The sequence below is a fragment of the Phyllostomus hastatus genome, unplaced genomic scaffold, assembly GCF_019186645.2.
Source record: "Phyllostomus hastatus isolate PE091 unplaced genomic scaffold, TTU_PhHast_1.1 phas_scaffold_182, whole genome shotgun sequence".
Lineage (NCBI taxonomy): Eukaryota > Metazoa > Chordata > Mammalia > Chiroptera > Phyllostomidae > Phyllostomus > Phyllostomus hastatus.
Window position 1 is genome coordinate 15,393,083 of NW_025334013.1, and position 22,746 is coordinate 15,415,828.

At 58.4% G+C, this 22,746-nt stretch overlaps 1 protein-coding gene across 1 annotated transcript in view; it reads right to left on the minus strand.

The window, feature by feature from the left end:
* The window catches only part of RUNX3 (RUNX family transcription factor 3), a 61,649-nt gene extending 47,830 nt beyond the window's left edge, over window positions 1–13,819 (minus strand). The window contains exon 1 of the mRNA XM_045859891.1: window positions 13,373–13,819. Within this exon, the coding sequence (XP_045715847.1) occupies window positions 13,373–13,430 (58 nt within the window). The 5' untranslated portion in view covers window positions 13,431–13,819. The remainder of the gene's footprint in view (window positions 1–13,372) is intronic.
* Between the last annotated feature and the right edge of the window lie 8,927 nt (window positions 13,820–22,746).

A 22,746-nucleotide genomic window follows, 5' to 3' on the forward strand; every position in this document is an offset into this window, starting at 1 on the left:
CATGCGAAATGAAAATACAGGGCCTCTGTTCAAAAAGAAGGAAAAAAGCATGTTGCTTTCTTCCACAGTTTCTAGACCTGTCGTGGTGTGCCGTATTTGCTATTTAATGTCACACTTCCCTGGGCCTGGGGACGCTTGCGGGGCGAGTGCAGACCCTCACAGACACCTGGGGTCCCGCCCCAAACTTGGTGTATGGGTCACACGCCCCTGTCTTCCCCACACCCATACTCCTGCCCAGGCCCTGCCCGAGGTGGGGGTGAGGGCACTGTTGCATCGCACTTCACTTACAAAACGCCAATCAAATGATAAAATTATTAAGAATTTCAAGATAGCAGCCGCAGAGCATTAAACCCATGTGTGGGGTCCCCTTCCGAGCTGGAAGCCCCGGGGCACCCCCTGGGTTGCAGCCTGAGAGGGGCACCCAGCTCAGACGGGAGGGTCAGCCGCCCAACTCCCAGCCTGCAGGGGTGCAGGGAGGGTGTGTGGTATGCAGTCAAGCACATGTATTCGGGAGCTGGGGGACCCTGTGGCAGTGGTGAGCAGAGCCTGGGTTCGAGCCCCAGCTGCACCACTTAGAAGCCACGTGAACTTTGGCGAGTGGCTTCCCTTCTCTGGGCTTCCCTTGCCTTTTCTGCAAACGGGGACAAAATACTGACCATGGGGTTGTGGGAATTAGCAGTGATGTATATACAGTCCCCAACGCGATGCCGGCACACGGCTGATTTCAGAGGTGACTCCGGGTAGGCAGGCCCGAGGGCCCACGAGCAGGGGCAGAGGGATGTCTGGGTGCATGTCCCTCATCACACACGGGGGACCTGGGAAGGGAATTCCAAGGGGCCTCAGCAGGACGCCCAGGGCAGTAGGCCTGGGGCACAATGCCAGAGCACACGGAGCTTGCACTGGAGGGAGGGGCCCCTGGGAGACCTGGGGGGCCCGGGGAGAGAGACCCACGGGCAAAGGCCCCCACCCAAGTGCTGTTGTGAGGAGGATACCACGGGCCCCTGCCCGTGAGAAAGAAGCCCTTTGCTGTGGACCTGGGCCAGCCACAGGGTCTTTGCTGGGCTCCTTGGGGTGCCCGCCAAGCTCAGCTCTGACAGTGCCCTCCTCTCTGTGCCTCAGTCTCCCCAGCTGTGCTCTGGCGAAGGAGAGGACCCCCACACACCAAGTGCCTGCTGAGTGGGCCATGCACGGCGTTGTACTAATCTCCCCTCCCCTGTCCCTCAGTGATCGCTGGTCCACTTTTCCGATGAGAAACCTGATTCTGATCAGCCAGGCTCATGGAAGCGCCACCTCCTCCCAAGGAAGGGGGCCAGCGGGAGCCAAGGGGTGTTCCTTGATCCAGAGAAAACTCGGTTAACTCTAACTCAATCAGGTCCTGTGCCGCGGCGAGGCACACAGGCGCCGGATACAGGCTACTTGGGTTTGAACCCCAGCTGGGTGACCGCGGACGGGGGTTTAACTTCTCTGGACTTCAGTTTCCTCATCTGTGAAATGGGCTTCATAATGGCCGCTGGCCTTCGAGGCTGTGAAGACGAAATGACCAAAGACCAGCGAGCCCTTAGCGCCTGGGGTTAGTGAGCGCTGCGTGAGCGTTTGCCGTTAATACGATAACCATTTCAGAGTTCAGTTGTCATTATTTATGTCTTCTAGGCAGCTGTGTCCAAACAGTTCGCCGCAAGAATTGTTAAAACATGCACTACCTGGCTATTTAGTCAGGGTCACTGGCTTCTTTTCCCTTCAATTGTCAAATTAAAAATGACAACGGCCAACACGATAACAGTCGTCCCATGTGAGTGGAACAAAAATTGTACCTATTGTTTTTGGTCAGGTCGGCGAAAAACAAATAATTTTTGGTGTGCCACAGAATTGTAGCGATTAGTTGACATGTACTACATGTAAATTAGTTTACTTGTGCCATGAAGTGAAAAAGGTTTGAAAATCACGGTTCTACACAATGATGCATTTACTAATTCCAATTTTGTACTTTTTGTATTTAGGACCTAAAAAACTTTCCTTTCAAGTCTCACACAATCTCTTAGGTCCTTGAAAAGATCATTCTCTGCCCCCACGGCCGCGGTGGATGGCACAGCTTTTCCCGAAGTGGCCGCCCCTCCAGCCCCAGGGAGCCGGAGAGCGAGCACAGCTCCGGGGAGGAGAGGCCTGCGTGCATTAGCGTAGCAAAGGCTCTGGAAAGTCCTGCTGCAGCACACTCTGTCGAACGGTGTTGGATACAGCCATTCCCGTCCTTGTCTGGCCACCGAGCCCCCCGAGTTTCCTCTCAGCACCTGATGGCGCCTGCCAAACCCACGCTGGGAGAGATGCCCCTCGTTTCCTTGTTTCTAGGAAATGCAGACCAGAGTGAGTGCTGCGAGTACACACCCCCCCCCCCCGGCCCCCGCCCCCGGAGAGATAAGCGGTTTCCCTCCGCAGAAGTCATCTCCCGTAACCAGTGTTTCCTTCGCTCCGCGGTTGCCCCAGGTTCTCGCCTTCGCTGTCTGATCCAGTCCCCACCACCGCCCGGGAGGTCAGCGGCATCAATACCCCCATCTTCCAGATGAGGAAACTGAGGTCCACGGAGGTTAAGTGGCCTCACAGCTGGTAAGTGGCAGATCCGGAGACAGACCCACAGCTTCTGATTCGAAACCCCACATTCTTTCTTCTGGACATTAACAGGGAAAATAAAAATAGATCCCATTGTGCCAGAATCAATCTTCCCCGGTGATATGCTTTTAAAAATCTGAAGCATCCCTCCCCCCCGCCCATAACATTGACTGTGTTAAAAACTTAAAATCTCTAGGAGCTTTTTTTCTGATGACTAAAAGCATCCATTCTTGTTGTATATAAGACTTTTCAAACCTTTTGAGTTGGAAAACGAGAAACTCCATAATCTCATCCCAAGAGATAGCCTGGGTTAACCGTTGGACAAGTGCCCTTCCGGATCCGCGCGGTTCAACAATGTAGCCATTAGCCTGGGTGGCTGTTTCCGTTAAAATAATTAAAATGAACTGATGGAAAATTCAGTCCCTCAGGTGCCCACACCTCGGCCCTGCGCCGGCACATGCAAGCACTGGGTATTCGCACGCAGCGAGTGGCTACAGTGTTGGGTGGTGTGGACGTACCACGTTTCCATCATCGCAGACAGTTCTGTGGGGCAGGCTGCTCTCCGCTCTTGCTAGACCCAACCCGACACAACACAGGCGTGCGGTGATCACCGACATTCTCTCTGAGGTTCCTGGGTGAGCCGTAAGTAGGTGTATGGTCTCCCCCACGGAGCCCAGGGAGTGTCCACAGGCAAAAAGCCAGACCCTCGGGGAAATATCCTGAATGACAGCGGTGTCCCCTGGCGCCGAGGTACCAGACTTCAGCCCTACATTTCCCAGGTCCTCCAGGTGAGCTCCGACTCAACTGCAGGTATGGGGGGGATATTGCGGGTTCGTGTTCTCCCTAAGGTTCTAGCTTTTCTGAAGTCTTCAAGGTCAGATCGTGCCCAAGGCTTAAGTTATCGTTATTATGTTTAAAATTGTGGACCCGTGAAGAACAGAACCTGCATGAGTCAAAGACATAAAGGGCTAAGGAGGAAGAGCAGGCAGAGTCTGGCTTCCAGCCCAGGCAGGCAGGGCCGCTTCCTGGGCACCCAGGCCGTGCACCGCCCAGGGGTCCTCGCTTAGAAGGGCCCCGCGCTTGATGTGATGTTTAATGTCCTGAAATCCTGAGTGGTTTTTAACAAGGGGCCCTGCATTTGTCTTTTGTGCCGGGCCCTGCCAACTGTGTCACAGGCACTGTCCTGGGATTCTCCCCGGGACGGGTCTCGTTTTGACTGCTCTGCCCCTCTGCCCTGGTCCTGGTCAGACCATGGACATGGTCATCCACGGGGCACTGTACGTGCCCGAGGACAACGTGCTCCAGATGCGTATCTAGAGAGTGGTAAAAACAGGGCTTTCAAGTGGGTGTAGGAGGGCCCCTGTGGTCTCCGTCCACACACGGACATGCGCTCGAGGTGCACGTCTACGCTGGCCTGTTTCAGAGAGCGGCAGAGTGCACCGTGGGAGTCTCTGCTCCACACCACTGCCCAGCTCGGAGCCTGCCTGGGTCCCCACTCCCCGAAGGCCATGCCCGACCTTCAGGCCTGGCCCACCGCCTCCCCAAACCTCTTCCGTACCCCCGCCGTGCCGTTCACCAGTCTGTCTGGACCACCAGTGCTTCTTCCTTCTCTGCTGAAGCTATTCTAGAGCCATGTCAGTTTCCGCCCTTTTGGGGAAGACTTCTGGAATTATTTAAGAAGGATCTGAAGGTGCTTCGGTGGCATCCAGGAGGATATGAGTCACCTTGCCTGGAGGAATCAGGGAGAGCTCCATGGAGGTGGTGAGTCTGGACCTTAAGGAAGATTAGATGCCTGCCAAGTAGAACGGAGAGTTTTGTTGGGCTGGCTTGGATGTCAGACAGACCCTTGCATGAGCCTGGGCTTTGCCTGTTATTAGCTGCATGAGTTACTTCCCTTTGCTGAGCCTCAGTTTCCCCAACTATAAGATGAGGATGTTCACAATAACACCCACTATGTAGATTATTGTAGAGATTTAGTGAAATGAGACATGCTCGCCAAGGAACCACCGCAGTGCCTGGTAAGGCATCAACAAATGTGGTTCCCTGCTCCCTTCCTCATTGCCTTTTCTCCCCTTAAATGATGGTTTCAGCAGGTCACCCCATCACTCTGAGTCCATTTGTCATTTCCTTTCTGCAGTGGAGGTGGTGACACCCAGCACGCAGAGCTGTGATGAGGATTTCAGGGAGCCACGGGACCATCTGCAGGAGTCCCAGAAAGCTGAGATTCTGCATCGACAGGAAGGGCACGAGCCGCAGGGCTGCCGGCCTCTCTCCCGGGGGCGCTTTCCTGAGGTGCACTCCCCCACACGGCCCAGAACCTCAGCTCCAGGAGGGCGGCTCTTCGTCCGTTTTGTTTGCTCCTGACTCCCCAGTAGGTAGAGCAGTGCGTGGCATGCAGTCGGTGCTCCATAAATGTCTGTTGAATGATCAGCAGCGCCAGCTGGCCTGTATCATACCCCAAACCTTGAGCACCGGGAATGTGAGAATCCAGGGAGACCCACGCTTTCTGGGGAGACCGTCTCTATGTTTCGACGACAGGGCAAGCCACGTGCATTCCCTGAGCACCTGCTGTATGCATAGCTCTGCCCAGCCCCAGGCCGACCCTCGCTCCACAGCCCGATAGGGTGGGGCCGGGGAGTGAGATGGCGGACACGGCGACTTGGGAAGAGGAAGAGAGAGGAGGGGTGGCCAGAGGGCCTTGGCTGGACCGGAAGGGGCCCACTCCCGGCTGCAGTCCAGCCGGACAGCGGGCTCAGCTCACCTGATCCTGGGAGGGTGGGGCTGCCTCATCCTCTTCCTTTCTTTGAAAAATAAAAGTTTCCCCCCTGAATCTACAAGTCGTATATGGTTGGCGTGTACAGGCTTGGAAAACACACAATTACCAGGAGAATTAGAAATCAGGCATTAATGCACCGTGCAGCACTAACTACGACATTGCAGTGTTTTCCTTCCGGTCTTTTTTCTAAGGCGGCGTTGTTCCTCCCCCGGGAAGGGATGTGGCTGCTTGTAGAGGAGGACCAGGCTCTCCCCGGGCCCCTCACCACCCTAACGTGGGGCTCCGTACTCCAGCCATTCTGGACTTGACACGTCTTCCTAAGCTGTGAGGCCGCAGAGCTCCGGGGGGGTCAGCAGCTCTAGCCTCCTGTCCCACTTCCCCCTGGGGTGGGAAGGCAGGTCCAAACTCCTGCTCCCGCCCCCTCCACGGGGAGGGAGAAGGTCTAGCCTCCTGCCCCTGCTTTCTCCGTGGAGCAGGGGCAGAGCTCAGGTTCCCTGAGGGGGCTGACGGAACACCCTCAGGGAAAGGACACTCCCTGGTGCCCCGGAGTGTCGGTCCTCAGCCAGTGGGCACCCAGGCAAGTTGAGTTGGGGGCAGGGGCACGACCCTCTTGGCACCCTTTCCATCTCACCCTCTCGTACATTCGAGCGCCCCGACTTCTCCTTCCCTTCATCCTGGCCGCCTGCCCCATGTGGACAAACGAGAGCAGACCAGGCGAACTCAGAGACAGTGAAGTGCGCATGACGAGGAAGGCCCTGCGTGTTTAAAAAGCCCCGACGTGCCGTGCTTCAGTCCAAAGGGACTGCGTGCTCACGGTGGTATTTTAGTCACCGTGTCGCAGCGAAGGATGTTTTGAGGGGGGGCTGGCTTTGGTCACCTCTGCAAATCATAAGTTATGGCGTCTGCTCTTTCCGCCCACACATACGTCTGAACCTTTTGCCAAAAACACTTTTCCCAGACGCACAAGAAAACCCCAAAGAGGAACCTAAACCTTCACGCTGCTGCACCGATTGGACGCTGGGACGTGAGAGCGCTGGCTCTCACCAGCAAGCGTTTCAAAGAACGAGCCAGACGGCGAAGGGGGAAGTGAGGGGAGAAGCGAGAAACTTCTGGGGCTGGTTAGTCGCTGGCTTGTTGGTCCATTCATTCGTTTGTCCATTCATTCCTCCTTTCCTCCATCCACTTAGCAAGAAGCAGCCCCTGCTCCGCGGGGCTGCCCTCCTGACAAGTGGGAGGCGAGGGGTGCATGAGGACAGGGTGGCCTCTCCAAGGCCTGCAGGGGAGGAGGGGAGGACCTGGGAGGCTCCCAGAGGGGCTGGGCCTTGGGAGGAGGGGGGCAGGTTTCTCGCCTTCCCCATTCTGCTTGCAGTCAGAGGGCCTCTTTTGCCCCAAGGAGGGAGAACGTGAAATAGTAATTATTGAAGAGTAAATGTAGAATTTACGGAGGGCTGGCCTCTGGGTCAGGCCCTGTAGTAAGCACACGATGTACACTATCGCATTAAATCCACCCAACAAGGCTTGAGGTGGGTACTGTTTGTTCTCCCCATTTAACAGATGAGGAGACTGAGCTCCGGGAAGGGAAGCACTCTGTCTAAAGCCACACAACGAGAAAGGGATGGGGCCTGGGTCTCAGCATGGCAGTTCATGTGGCCTCCTTCCCAAAGAGCCCCCCCTTCCTCGCCCCCATTTCCGAAAGCCACTGAAAAGGGCCCTGACAGTGTCGGAGAGGGAGCAGGGGCTGAGACGAGGGGACATCTGCCAGGTGGCGAGTAATCGAACCGGAGACACACTGAGTGGCCTGGAGGCGCTAACCGTGCCCCGTGCGCGCTCACTGCGTATGAGGTGCCATGCTTGGGGCCTCAGGGCAGGCCGTGTCCACTCCGTGCAAGCGCCCTTTGAGGTCAGTGCCCCTAGCCTCATCTTACAGAGGCAGGAACAGACTCAAAGGGGTGAATTAACATGTTGGGCGACCCAGGTACAAACAGCTTAAATCTGGTCTGAGCCCTCAACCACGTGCACAGCAGAGGGCTGGCGTCAGGGAGCCGAGGAAAGTCAGTTTTCCTGCTGCTGATTTCGACCTCATACAAGGCCACAGCCCTGTCTGGAACTCAGCGCCTCTCCTGAACTTGCTCACCGTTCCTGACTCTTGTGACTGCCCGGGTGCCCCCGAGCCTCACTCCCAGCCCCGGTCCCACAGTTCCTAAGCCCCGCCGCCCTGTGCAGGTGCCTCCTCCAGCAGCCGCGGTTTTAAGGCTGGTGATGGAGGCCGGGGTTCCGGACCCCCCCCCAGGGCTAACGCCCGCCTTCCCTCCCTTTGTGCTAGGAAGACAGGCACTCGGCACTAAGGTGGGGGAGACTGCCTGAGTCCCAGGCTGGCCCTGGGACTGAAGCTCAGAGGGGGCCCGGGCTCCCTGGTGGCCGCAGGTGGTCCTGGGGAGACCCCTGGCAGAGCCTCCCTTCAGTCTCGAAGGTTGGACGAGACTCGCCAGCCACTCCGGGTGGTGCTCGTGAGGACGGGTCTGCAGACGGGGCCTCCCCAGGAGACCGGAGCAAGAGCTGGTGTTTCAGCCACTCCCTGAACCTTGGGCCCGGCCCCCTCAGCCACCCCATCGATGGAGAGGTCTGGACTGGCGGGAGTCAGGACACGGCACCATCTCCCTGCCTCTCAGAGCCCTCTGGAAGGTCAAGCTTTCAGGCTGTTAGTTGCTCAGGGTCATCCGTCTCCTGGCCCCCGCCCGCCCTGCAAGCTCCCCACCCCCTCAGGTAACGGAGCAAGCCTCAGCTTTGATGCGGCCACCTCAAGGCCGCGCTGTCAATGGGCCCTCTATGTGACCAGTGGGGCCGCTGGCCGTAGTGGGTGCGGTGAGGCCCAGACACACAGCCCCACTGTGTGGGGCCGGCCCATGCCCGCCCAGACCCTGTGGCTGGTGGGGGGCTCCCAGGAATGCCCTTCCAGCCTGGGGGGCACTTTGGACAGGCAGGGTGGTCTGGGGAGACGGGCGTGTGAGGGGTGGCCTCGGGAGCCGCCATCAAAGGGCCCGGCAGGGGTGGCGCCAGGCAAGTGCCATAGTGGTCGCGGGACGGCTGGCGGTCAGTCCATTCATCCCCCGGGGTTGGTGGGGGAGGGGGTGCAGAGAAGTGGCCGCCACAGGTACACCACTCAGGGTGACCGGCCGTCCTGGGGTGCCTGGGACTCGAGACTTGCAGCGCTAGAGCCAGGAGAGTCCCCTGCTGTTGGCCCCTGCCCAGAGTTTAGGAAAGCACACAGTGACTGACCTCCCTCGTCTGGGCAGCTTCCTTCCTGTCCAGTGACCTCTGAGTCAGCCCGGCCCAGCGAGACCTGCCCGGAGGCACTTTGTCCTCCGCCCCCTGCCACAGGGCAGGCCTGCCTCAAGCCGTAGGCCGTTTTCCGTTTGTCCCGGGCATCTTCGGGGGAGGAGCTGCCGGCCAGCTACCCACCCAGCTGCTGTTAAGGGAACCCGGGCCGGGCAGCCGACCCGTCCCAGTCACCGCCCTGCACCCCAGCCCTGCGAGGCGCCCTCCAGCCCTCGTAGCGGGGCGCCCGCAACCTCTCATCCTCGAGGGCCTCCACACCTTCGCCAGGCCACTCCCTCGGCCTGGGACAACCTTTCCCCCATTGTCACCTCCTCACCCTATGAGACTCAGCGGAGTGTCACGACTCCAGGGAACTATTCGCTCTGCCCGGAGGTGGGTCCGTGCGCCTCTTTGATCTCCGGCCCCGGTTCTCCCGCCCATAACGCGCATCACACCCCGGGGCGGTATTTGGTTCACCCATCTCTTTCCACACCAGCCCATGTGCTCCTCCAGGGCAGAGCGCCCCACCCGGCCAGTCACCCTGGTACCCGAGCCCCCAGCATGAGGCCAGGCCTGTGGTCATGGAAACACGTATCTGTGCCAGCAGCCTGCTCGCTTCACTCTTTCCACGGCCCCGTGAGGCCGGGGTAGTCATCACCCCCCTTTCACAGATGGAGAAACAGAGTCACAGAGAGGCGAAGTGACTTGCCCCAGGCCACACAGCTAGTGAAAGGCGGAGTCAAGGCTCGATCCTGGGGAGTTGGATTCTGGAGCCCAAGCATGAACCTCGACACTCTAGTCCTCACTAAGCTTTTCCAGAATTAATGAATAAGTGAAAACCTTTGCCTCTCCAGGGTCTAAATCCTGCGTGTGTTGGTTGAGGGCTGTTTTCTCGGGTTCCCCTTCCTGGGGAGGGCACTTTTGCCTGTGGGGACGAGTTCAGGCAAGCCGTGAGGGGGACCTGCTGGGAGGGGTCACCCCAGGGGACGCAGAGGAGAGCCTCAGGGGGCTTCCGGATGAAGGTGCTGGCCCTCGCCAGAGCTGTGGACAGGCCCTCCGGCATCCTAAGGCCACTGCCTACGTTTGACAGCTGGGGAAACCAAGGCCCAGAGGGAGGAGGGGACTTGCCCATGGTCATGCGGTGTGGCCGAGTCACAGCCATTAGCTCTCAGCTTCCCTACTTGCCAGAGAGAGGAATAGGTGCCCCTTGTCCTGCCCGGAGAGTCCCAGACTCGGAGACGGGAGGAGGACGAGGTGCCGAGGACCCAGCAGCTCCCCAGGAGGCCCCACGGCCCCCTCAGGCCTGCCATCCCAGTGTCTGGAATTCTGCCCTGTCCTTGTCTCCTCCTCCTCCTCCTCACCTGCAGGGTGGAACCACACGCCTCCCTCCCTCTTCCCAGGCCTCTTCTCCACAGTGAACTGAGAGGCATTCTGGTCCTTGGCTCAACCTGATGTTCCCGACTCTCCTAAGTCAGAGGAACCCAGATGAGGCGCGCAGGGCAGGGGTGGGGGGAGGAGTTGTTGGATGTCACTCACAAAAAGTCAGAGTCTGCAGCGGATCCAGGCTCTGCCTTACTGCTCCCAAGAGGCCCCTGAGCCCAAGAGGACCCTTGTCCCTAGTTGGCTGTAGATGCAGGGGATGCCTCAGCCTCACCCTGCCTTCGCCAGTGCAGACGAAAGAGTAGTCACCTCGCTTTCGCCTGTGGGGACACAGGTAGCAGGAGCTCGGTGCTGGTGACCACCCTGGGCGGGTGGGGGCGTGGGAATAGTGAAGGCCACACTGGGGGCTGGGTCACATCCAGGAGCATCAAATCCAACTCACTTGTCCCCTTTTACCTGTGAAAGAATGGCAGCCCAGAGATGGCAAGTGACTCAGAGGGGGTCACACAGCACATGGGTGGCAGAGCCAAGCCGAGTACCGGGCTCCTGGTTAGTGGTATCCAGACCTGCACAGAATCACCTTGGGCAGACACTCAAAGCAACACGTGCCCAGGCACCAGCTCAAGAGATTCCGATTCCACAGTCACGGGTGGGAATTGGGAGTCCAGGTGTTCAGGAGCTCTCTGGGGTGGTGACGCTCCGTACCCGTGGGCTCCATCACCACCTGCTGAGGGACTGGGGTTTCTGCTCACACAGAATTCAGGGGCGTCCGTGAACTTGGGCAGGGAGCACACGGACTTCTTTCCTTCCACTGATCTCTAACTGAAATTTAGCATCTGTTTCCTCTGTGACTCGGCCACAGTGGGAATCACAGGTATTCTCCAGTCTCATTAGGGCTGCCACGGATGATCCTGAAATACTGTTTATGCTCATCACCCATCACCGCTGTGTGCCGGCAGTTGCTGGGGCTGCTGTGAGACCTTTTCACTCACCATGGTGCTCAGCAGTCACACAGTCGCGGTCTCACAACCTGGCTTTTTTATAGTTTGCTAACTACATTTCCAAAGATTTGGTTTCCTCTCTAATCCTACGCATGTTGTTTTATGCATTTAGAAATGCGATTTCGAGGAGTCCGAGGACCTCCTGGGATTCTAGAAAGGTCCATGGGCCAGAATAGGTTAAGGACCCTGCGTGGGGCAGCGTGAAGCCAAGCTCTGCAGGACCCAGGGCTTGGGTCTCTGCAGGGACAGAATGGGCAGCTACAACCTGGTGAGCCCCCGGAGCCGAACCAGGGGAGACAGGTCCCCCGAAGTGAGCTGTAAGTGGAGTGTGGGGAGCAGACCTGGGCAGGACAGAGGGCACCGACAGGGTGGCCAGAACTCCTCCACGGGGTTGCAGGGAGAGCCTCAGACCCCAGGCCCCAAGCCTACAGGCCGCGTCAGTGTCCCTGCTCACCAGAGGCCTCCTGTCTCTGGGCGCACACCGGGCCCCCGCCCACCGGCCTCCCCTTCCTCTCCCTCTGCGCTGCCGTCTGCCGGCTCCCGGGCTGCATGCACAGCAGCCCATGCTACGTGGGTCAGCCCTTGAGTCCCGTCTCCCAACATCCCTTTGTTCTAAACTCCACATTTCTTCATTTTGCTCATGGAGAGAGAAATACAGATTACAAAGACCCAGCAAATGGTTTTTATAAACTCTTATTTTCTTGCCACAGAACAGCCTTTAATTAGCTGCAAGGACTACAAAGGGAACGGCGTTATAATGGGAACCGCTTAAAGGGAAGAGCCCGTGGCTCTCGGCTCCTGCATTGGGGCTGCTGCTGCCGCCAGCCACAGCCAGGTTTGGTGGGAGTGGCCCTCTTGCCGGGGGGATGGCAGGTCCCCCTGTCCCCCCATTCAGGCCCCGTCTGCAGTGGCACAGCCTGCCTCAGTGTTTCTCCGGAGAAGTAATCCTGCCGTCAGGCAAGCCCTTTGGACGAGAAGCACCCGAGTGTGCCTCGGTCCCTGACCACAGGCAGCCGCCCAAAGACCATTAGCCAGCCCAGGGACAGGCAGAGGGGCAGACAGGCAGCAGGGCAGGCAGACTGGGTAATCTCAGCTGAACGGTACAGCACCAGCCCCCCAACCCTGGAGTTCCAGAGCCTACTCAGCCCCTCTGTTTGGGAAAAGAGCTGGCTTCCGTGTTCAGCCCAGAGGCACTGCCCTCAGACACAGTCCATTCTCAGTCTCAGACCATCAACATGTCACAGCCAGAGGGGCCTCTGTTCAGGGCACAGAGAGGTTAAGTGACTTGACTAAAGGCGCTCAGCAAGGCGGCACCTGAGTTAGGGCTCAAGCTCAAGGCCTCTGGACCCCCAGTCTCAGGTGCCGCAGGCCCATCTGGGCTCCTGCTGGAGAAGGGGATAGGAAGGCAGCCGGGGATTGTCTGAGGTCATAGCACATCAGCCTCACGACCTAAAGAGCCAGGGAAAGTCTCCTCCTGAGTTCCAGTCTCAGTCAGAGGTTCTAAGTTGGAAGTCGTGGACCGCTATCCTTGTTGAGGGACTCAGTTCAACCCAGACCTCTGGGTCCCTTTAGGCCGCGCATGGAGGCCGGAGACACCCAGAAACACTTTCTCGTTCTCCGTAACCACGTTTGCAAACCTTCCCGAGGCCTGTTCCCCCGCACCGATCCAGTTTCACCGCCATGCAAGCTCACAAGTGCTCAATGAAAGCCAGTAGCCTCCTGCTCCTCCTGCTGCACCCCTCGCCCCAGGGATCACGTGGAGTACACGGGACAGGGTTCCCAGGGGGGTCTCAGAAAGGGGCAGCCTTGCTCCTGCCCGCTGCACAGCCCTCAGAAGCTGGCCTGGCTCTGGGAGAACTAAGTGTCTCCTTGAGTCCGGGTCTGCCTGAGCCCCAGGGGAGGGTCCGAGCTCTCTGGGAGGGCCCGGGGCTGGGGCCGCAGGACCCAGGAGCCCTGTTAGTGAGGCAGGAAGCCTCAGGTCACAGGGACACCCCCCCATTCCTCTCTACCCCGGGACCCTCCGAGATCTGCCCTTTGAAGTCTTGTAGCACCCATCGCCCCTACCACTAACCGTCCCCGCCAGCTGAGGACAAAAAAAGTACACTCTGCTCCGGGAGACCACGGAGGCCACCATCCCTCTTCCCACCTCCGGCTTGCAGGGGCCAGCGGATTTAGGTGGACTGGCTGTGCCCTTGCAGGCAGCCGGCATGGTCAGCGGAGGGACGTGGTCTGGGGCCTGGCCACAGCTGCCCACCCGGAACGACCAGCCCAGAGCCCAGGGCAATCGTTAGGTACTCACCGCGGATGAAGGTCGGCGTGTAGGTCGGGAAGGAATCGAAGATGCTGTTTGATGCCATGCCCCGCGCTGAGGAAGGCGAGAACTCGACCCTTCGGGCGGGGGGGTGGGTTGGGATTGACTCGGTTGGCTGCTGCCGGATTTTTCCCTAGCTACTTTTGCAAATAGAGGGGTGGTGGTGTGTTGCTTTTTGTTTGTTTTTGTTTTGTTTTGCCTCTTCCCCCCCTACTGCTACAAAAAAGAAAAAGGAAAGAACGCGAGAGTGTGTGTGAGCGAGAGAGAAAAAAAATCCTCCCCAAGGAAAGTAAGTTTCTGTTTGTACCCAAGAATTTGGATTCTCGGTCCCACAGGAATGTCTAGCCACAAATTCTCAACAGAAGCGCATGCAGAGTGTATCATTAGATGGCGGGAAGGGGCCTTCGGCAGCCAGGGCGGAAGAGCTCGCAGGGCAGCGAGAGCCAAGCCAGGCCAGCACCAGCGCCACGGGGAATGAATGAATGAGGCTCACCCCCGACACCGCCCAGGCTTCAGTGGGTGCGAGGGTGGCCCCGGGGGTGGGGAGGACCGGGAGCCAACCAGCTCCCGCGCAGGGCCCTGAAGGCAGCTGAGGGCCTGGCCTTGTGGTTCTGTGGTTGAGGGACGAGGCCTTCACAGTGTCAGCCCAACCTCAGCTCACAGGATGCAAGAAGCCAGCTCGCGGCCTTGGCCCATTGGCTGGGCTGTGGTCACCTGGGCCGTGATGTCACGGCCTCTTAGCTGATCTTGTGGCTGTCTTTCTCGCTTTTTTGGAAAAGAAAAAAAAAGAAGGAAAGGAAAGGAAAGGAAGAAAGGGAAAGAGAGAGAGAGAAAAGTGATGGCTTTTATTTGTGGGGCTGGCCTCAGCACACTGCCCAGAAACAGAACTGAAAGCAGTTGGAGAGGGGGCGGCCGGGGCCGCGGTTTGGATCCTGTGGGAGAGTCCTTTTTAATTAAGGCCAGCGTTGGCCTGGGCGGGCTGGGAGCCCCGAAGGGCCCTCACCGGGCACAGGGGCACGGGCCCACCAGCGGTTGGAGGGCTTCCCTCCACGCTCCCCGCTCCCCACTCCCCGCTCCTGGGCTGTAGCCAACGCCACCGTTGTCCACCACCACTGCTGCCAGAGAGGGGCGTCCACATGTGTGGCTGGGTGGCACTTCGGGGGGGTTTTATGGGAGCTGGGATTAAGTACAAATAGGAAACACATGAAGCGCCGTCTCCAGCACTCATGCCTCGCTGCGGCCTGCCCGCCGAGAAAGGCGTCGCTGTGACAGCCGGCAGCGCGGGCGCCGCGGGGCCCTCCGCAGAGCTGGGCTCCTGAGGCCCGAGCTTGTCGTTGAAGGCCTTCTACTCATTTTGCTCACCTGTGCATCCCCTCTGGGTCTCCTGATCCAGTCTGGCGTGCCTGGGCTTTCCTGCCTCGTGACCTTTGCTCGTGCCGCGCCCTCAGTGAGCCTTTTGTCGGCTCCTTCTCGAACCCCGCCTGTCCCAGAGGGTTTGAGGCTCAGAGGGACTCAGATGTAAAAAAGACACGGAGGGTGATGATTCAACCCTACACTTCTGTTCCCAGAAGCTAGGTCAGGCGTGGAGGCAGGAAGGTGGTGGCTTTTCCTCTTTCCCTTGCAAGCTCTACCGTCCCATTTCACAGGCCAGACCACCGAGGCCCAGGACGCTGAGGTCAGTTTGTGCAAGGCCTCAGGACTCTGAGAGGGGTTAGCACGCCGGGCTCTGAGTCGCCAGCCCCGAACTCAGCCGTGACCACAGCGCCTTCAGTGCCCTCTGACGCTGTCCTGAGACGTCAGAAAACCCTCCGCAGCCCGGGCCCTGTCCCTGAGGTGGCCCTGACTGGGGGCTGTCACTGGGAGCCAGGCCCCAGCACCAGCCTCAGGCTCATGGTGGTCTCTGTAGGCCAACACGGAGCAGGGGGCATCGGGAGGAGGAGGGGCCTGTTCCGAGTCCCACAGAGACTCGTCTCTGGCCACAGCTCCACTGAGTCACCTGGGAGCCTGACACCCTCGGACACTCACTGTCTGGGCCCCATGTGTGGCTCCGTGAAGGACAGGGCTCAGTCGTCTGTCCCCGAGTGGCGAGCGGGTGGTGGCGGGGCTCTACTTTGCCCGGGGAGGAAGCAGGTTTATGATGAAAACCACAGGGCTCTGGAGTCACATTTCTAGACTCCAGTCCCAGCTCTGCTGACTTCCACTTGCAAGACAATGAGGCCAGTCACTTCCTTTCTCTGGGCCTCAGTTTCCTTCCCTGTAAAATGGGGATAACACATTTTGCAGAGAGACAGGCGACTGGGCGAGGATACAGTAAACATTGGTTTCCTTGCCTGAGTCTCAGTGACGTTAGTCTGGGCTCCGTTATGAGTAAGCGCAGGTAAGGAACCATCACAGCACGTAGGCGGACAGACTGTCCCCGGTGTAAACTCGTCGTCTGGCCAGGCCCGGGCCAGGCCGTGGGCTCAGCAGCCCAGATGGAACCCACCAAGGGGCCCCTGCCTCCTGGTTACATTCGGAGAGTGTGGAGTCTGCCATGTTGTGGACGAGGTCAGAGACGGACACAACTGGGAAGACCCCTCGAATAGGAGCAGAAGCCGAGGCCCCCCCAGGGGGCAGAGACTCCGCCCAGCTCACGGTGAGTCAGTGGAACCCAGGCCCTGCTTCCCAGCCCAGGAGTTCTTTCCACTTCACCAACACCACCTCCAGTTTCTAATGTGCGCACTTTGCTGGGTTTTTTTCCACACGTAAGAATAGGCCCCCAGCAACACCTATAACTTGGTTCCCCCGAGGGACTCTCCCTGCCTGGGAAACTGAGTCCAGGCCCAGGAGCGGGAGGGGCCCAAGGGGCTGGGGGCCCAGGGGTGCGTCTGCCCAGCGGTGGTTTAGTGCATTCCTGGGGGCAGGCAGCAAACGCATCCTGGGTACCAGCTTTCATCCTTCCCTTGAGAGGCTTATAACAGCCACATGCCCCCTCCAAAGCATGTGCCAGACTTTGAGTGAACCCCTGGCGCCTGTCTGGGGAAGCAGAAAGAACATTCCAGAAGCCTGACTTTGGTGCTTATGAGCTAAGAGATCATGGGCCAGAGGCTTTATTCTTCTGAGCCTGCTTCTGACAGAGCTGTAAGGTGGGGCCAGTTGCAGAACCCGCCTTCCAAACGTGCAGAGAGAATCAAACGAGCAAATGTGGAGTGTGCCTGGCCCACTGCGGGGGCCCAGTTCCCAGGTTCTCCCTTCCCTTCGCCTTCTGACGGTGCACCTTCGTAGCAGGCAGTGGGCAGCCGGGCTTCCTCTTGTTCTCCGTTGGACAAAATGATCTGATACCATAGAAATATCTGAACCCATTAGATCCGGTTAAACCAAAAACGTGGTTGAAAAGGGGAATCATAAAAAAAAAATAGTAGTTATGTTCCTTAAACTTTTCATTTTAAATTTAAACTTATAAATGTGCCTGCAACGGCCTTCCTCTTGTTCTTCTGGCTTAAGCCGACCCAGATGGCATCTCCTGCGATTTCCAGGTTTGGCTCCTTTCAAGTGGAACGTGAATGTACAGACGCTTAAGGAGCAGTCGGCATCCAGCGGCATCTGGGTTTTGCTATTTCCCCCGATCCTTCACAGTGCCCCACCCATACTTAATTCAATTTATTGTTTAGTAACTTGCCTTTACCGAATCTTTCCAAGGTATTCAACCTAGTTTCCACAGAAACAGACACTCCGGTTTTTGCGTCGTATCACGGTTAGCATAGCATCACCATCGGTGAGGGGCCAATCAGGAACAGAGAAGCCACTCCAGTGTCGGAAACTGAGGGAAGGTAAGTGGGGGGTTATAGGCAACACAGGCGGTGGAAGAGCTCTTCCCCCCAAAGATGGCGAGGAGCCTCAACATTAGCCACAGCAGGAAGTCACTGCCACCCCTTGTCACGAGGACGACAGGGAGAGGTGTTGTTGCCAGGGGCCCCTAGTGGGAGAAGGATCATAGTAGAACAGTTTAGCATGCATTTGCTGGAGCCACAGAGGAGACTCAGCCACTGTGAAGATGCCCCCGAGACAGAGAGTAAAGGGGCCCCTCCCTTCTCCCCATCTTTCAGGCCCTCCCAGTGCCTCCCGTTGGTCAAGCGGAGCCGGAACCCGCTGACTTAGTGGAATCAGAGCCCTGGGCTACAGAGCCAAAGTGGGGAGGGGTAGACTGGGTCTGAGGGCAATATCCAAAGAAGCTCTGTAACCATGAAAACCAAATGGGCATCAACAGGTTTGGGAACACACCCAAGTGATTTTTGGCCAGTGGACAGCTCAGGGAGCTGGTGGAGCAGAAGGGGTGGACCCCAGCGAGGGACCTGCTCCCCAAGGGCGTCGACTGGCGTGTTACACCAGAGGGGCCGGGGAGCCCCCCGAGCCGGTTGCATTAGGGGTCAGTGAAGAACACACCCACTGTGAATAGCAACGAAATCCATTTTCTTAACCTGTGTTCAGGGCTGATCTTCCCACCATGGCCTCGGGTTACTGTGACCGGGGAATTCAGTCACCTGGCATGAGCACTGGCTGCAGGGCCCATCTGTGGACGCAGGTGTGTGCAGAGGTGGCACACCTGCAAACCCACTGGGCCCTCCCAGTGACCGGTGGGACAGGTGTAGCTCTCCCCACCTTTCAGGTGAGGAAAACACCAGCCCCAGGACCGACCCCAAGTTCTAGCTGCAGGAGTCCGCACAGCCAGCTTGGATCAAGTGGGGAGCAGATCTGAGGTGAGCCCTGGTCCTGGAGCCCAGATTCTGGCTTTCCCCCAGAACACCACAGTGCTGGGCCCAAGAAAGGTGCGGGAGCGATGCGGCCACCTGCTGCAGGCTGGCAGGGGGCTCCGCCTCAGGGCCCAGCACAGAGACACCAACATAAGGTGCCCCCTTCCGTCTCCCCACCCCCGAAGCCAGGCCTGCCTTCTGCCCTGCTGGAGCTCAGGGTGGGGGATGAGGCCTGCAGCCACACAGCTCCCCCAGGGACCAGGATCCTGAGGCCCAGCCCAGGGTCATCAGCTAAGGACCTACCACGTGGGACACACACACTGGCAGCTTTATGCATAGTGTCTCCAGTGGTGGGCTCGGGACAGCCAGCCATGCTCAGTGAGTGGCCTTCCTGCCAGTTTCCAGGGCAGTCAGAGAGGCGAATTCTGGCCCAAGGGCACCCCGTCTGCAGGTGTGGGAGGCAGGATTCAAACCCAGTCTGCCCTCTGCCTGCTTTGTGGGCTCCTCTGCCCTCCTCACATCCCCCACCCCTCTCTTTCCTGTTCCTTGTTTTGAAAGCTGCTCCTGGTACCCCCTGCAGAACCAACCCCTCCCCCCTCCACTCCACCTTCCTGCCTCCCCCCTTCTCCAGGACCCTCCCTCGTCGGCCTCACTGTCAGCCCATCACCTATCCTAGTGGCCTTGAGGACTGTCTGATGACAGTTTTAGCCTCACCAGGGACCCCTACAGCTCCACTCGTGGCCTTTCCTCCCACCTGAAATCCCCCATCAGTCACATCCGGGTTTGGACACACACATCCAGGTACGGGTTTAGCCACAAGCCTTCTGCTGAGAAGACAGAGGGGCCTCTGCGGGGCGGCAGCCCCCTTGGGAGAAGAGCGCAGGCTGGGGGCCACCCAGCTCCCCCCGATGGACATGCTGCCTCTCTCTCTGCTGACTCCCGCTGCTTAACACGACCACCCGCGCGCCCCTCCACGCCACTGCCACTACCCACAGAGCAAAGCGGGCAGACAGCAGAGACGGCTCTCCCTGTTTTACAGCCAGGGAAACGGAGGCACGCAGAGGGCCTCGCGCACAGTCCCGTGGTGAGCAAGGAGATTCAACTGCAGGTGTGCTGCGGCCACCCCCAGCCACCCCAGGGCGCCTCTGGATTTCCCTTCTCTCTCCATCGAGGTTGGGGAGCTGGGGCCTTGGAGTTGCGGGAGCCGGGTTCAGATCCCAGTTTCGGCACTTCCTGGCTGTGGGACGTCAACCGAACCTATCGGAACCTCGTTGCACTTACCTGTCGGGTGGGGACGGTTAAAAGCTTCTCTTGCCCTGACCGGTGTGGCTCAGTTGGTTGGGCTTTGTCTTGCAAAGCAGAAGGTCACCGGTTCAACTCCTGGTCAGGGCACATGGTTGGGTTGTGGGTTCCGTGCCCAGTGAGGGCGCATACGAGAGGCAACCAATTGATGTCTCTCACACATCAACGTTTCTTTCCCTCTCTTTCTCTCTGCCTTCCTCTCTCTCTAAAAATAAATAAATAAAATCTTCAAAAAAAAAAACCCACTTCTTTTCTTCCAGGATGTGCAGGTGGGGAGGGAACCCTGGGCAAGGCACGCAAGCTCATCTGCCGCCGTTCGGGCGCTGGCAGCCCGGAGCCTGGGGCAGCAGTGTAAGGGCACTGAGAGGGCAGGCGGCTGGCTCACAACTTCCCCAGGGTCCTCGGTGCCCCTGCCCAGCTGCCCTCCCACCCAGTCCCACCAAGGCCCCGACTCTCCTGGCTTCCGGAGGCTGGCCCCCGCACAGGCAGCCAGACCCCGGGTCCCAGGCTGCAGGGCACTGGAGAGACCACCTGGCCCCAGTGCGTCCTCCCTGAGATGCCGCCAGCCCAGAGGCCTCTCGTGGCCCTCGGAGCCCTGGGAAGCCTCCCCCACCACGTGCTCCCTCCCTCAAAGTCCCAGGCCCCCCGGGGGAAGAAAGAAAACCCCAAGCTACAGCTCCTTTTGGCTCATAAAATGGATCTTTCTCTGGGTCTTTTGGTGGAATAGTCTATTTTTAGCATCAAAGAGCTCTGCTAGGGGCTCAGACCTGCTGAGGGACCAGCTTTGTGAGACCACAAACCCAGTGGAGGCCGGCACTTCTCTTGGGGTGGGGCTGGAGGGCAGCCACCCACGGGGCCCGCAGGGCAGGAGGGGCCTCTGAGGGCCAGACTTGGGCCCTGGGGTCCTGCCTGAGCATTCAGGGAGCCCTCAAGTTTGGGCCCAGGCCAGTGCCTCGGTTCCCTCCGCCCCCATTTCCTCTCGGTGCATTTCCCCCATAAACCGAGTAATAATAATCATAGCGAGAACCGTGAACTGGCACTCACCATGTGCCAGGCACTCTTCCAAGGACCTCACATAAATTAACTCACTTCATTCTCGCAACAATCTGATCTTTTAACAGATAAGGAGTCTGAGACTCAGAAGTTAACCAACTTGCCCAGGTCAGCTCAGACAGGGTGGCGCAGGGTTGGAGCCCAGGCACTCCTTTTTATCTTGATTTCATCTCATTTCACAGCTAAGGAAACAGGCTCAGAGTTGCTCAAAATAACCCAGGTCCCAAAGGGCGGGGCCAGGGTCCCTGCCAGGTCTGTCTGGTCCAGGGTCTTGGGCCTGAACACTCACCCCTACTGACCTCTGGGTGTCCAGGGCACGGCACCTGTGACCTCAGCCAATTCTCCCAACAGAGGGTGCACGTGTGCGCACATGTGTGTGTGTGCATTCTCCCACCGCCCCTTTGACGCAGGGGGACACCGAGGTTCCAAGAGGAGAAAGGACGCCCCTGACGTTGCAGAGCTGGGGAGTGGTGGGGCCGGGACTGAACCCCCTCTGCCGGAGTTCCTGAAGCCTCCCCATCACCTCCGGCCCCTGCTGCTTTCCTGGAGGGGGCTGGGCCCCGGGAGAAGCACGAATTGGGTTGAACGTTTTGAAACATGATTTAATGTTTCCCCTCCTCTCCATCTCCCTCCCTTTCTGTCTTTCCATCATAATGACCCTGTTTGCAGGGGTGTGCCGGCCAGCAAATTTGCTGAGCCGGGCAAAAGGAGGGGGGTGTCATTATGTGGTTGGGAAATGGTGGGGCGTTTTGTACGCCACCGACCTAGCATCCCAGGAATCTCAGCAGCCCTCAAGAAAATGAGAGAATTAGCTACCACACGGGGCCATGGCTTCCTCTTCGCGGGGTGTGTGCGCTTCTGTTGACTTTAAACTAGGACGCTTTACGATCTGCACAGAAGAAGCCGCACTGCAGGAACAGGAGCTGCCCAGGGGTAAGGAGAAAGCCCTGGCCCGTGAGAAGGCTCAGGCCAAGGCTGACACTTGGGACAACCAGGCTCAGAGAGGGGCAGGAACTTGCCCCAGGCCACACAGCTGAGGCCAAGCTCCATATCACATGACTTGTGGTCTGATGCTCTTTCCAAGATGCCAGGCTCTGCAAGTAACTTGCTGTGTGAAATCAGACAAATCCTTTTCCCCTCTCGGGGTCATTTTCCCTCATCTGAAAGGAGGGAGTGAGATTATTGTCTTAGTTTGGGTTTCCGCAAAGACAGACCTGAGTCTAAGGAATAAGGGATAGGCAGTTTATTTGGGAGGCAATCCCAGGCAGCCGGGGTCAGGGAGGGGAGGAAGTGGCATAGGAAAGGTAAGGCAGCCCATACAAGGTGCAGGAGCAAGCAGCTTACCGCTGTGGGCAGCCAGAGCTCCGCCCCCTGTGGCCCCTCTGAGGCACTGCGTGGGGCCCCACAAGAAATGCTGCCCTGGGACAAGGCGGTAGGGTCTGTACCCACCAACCCCACCTGTCATCGGTTGTGGGTTGTTCTAGGAATGATGACTCTACCAAAATTCTAGTCCCTGCCCTCGGGCAAAGTTCACCGGGCCAGAGAACACCCTCAGGCCAACTCGCCCTTTCGGGGAACTTGCTATTCTATTCGGGCAGGGTGCTTGTGTGGCTTCTAAGGTATCTCTTGGCTCTGACAGGTGAGGGTCCATCACTTCACAAGCATTTCATCAGAATCATCTCTCTGGTGAAAGCTTGGTTCTGATGAAAGCTTGGTTCTCCCTCTCAGCGGCCATGCTGCCAGGGAAGCCATGTGTCGGCCCAGTAAGTGGGGCACAAAACCAGCTCCTCGCGGCTTGTGCCGGGCCACCCCATTCATGCTTCAGCACGTTGGCCGTGAGTTTTTAAATGGTGTTGTTGGGGCCCCTGGGAGGCAGTGCCCTGGGGTGCCCCTGAGCAGGGAGGTGCCCAGGGATGGGCAGCATGGAGGGAGGGACACTGTCCTCTCCACTGCTTCCACCGGAGAAGCCTGCTTCGTCTGTGTTTTCACGTTAGCTTTCTTCCCACCAAAGTTATAGTTCAAGTCTCATAGTTTAAATAGTCAGTTTTTTATAAGGCCCTCCTTAGCCACTCCTCTGAGAAAATCACTTCCGACTCTTTTTAACCGTTTCTTCTAGTATTTACTCTATTTCTCCAAATGACGGGCTTACCAGGCTCACCACCATTTTTCACTCCGGGGCGTTCCCCTTGACCGCCCACCAGGGAGGAGGATCTGGGTCCTGTCAGCCAGCCCTCTCTCCACCACGCTCCCTTCTGTCCTCCAGGGTTGTGGTGCTTC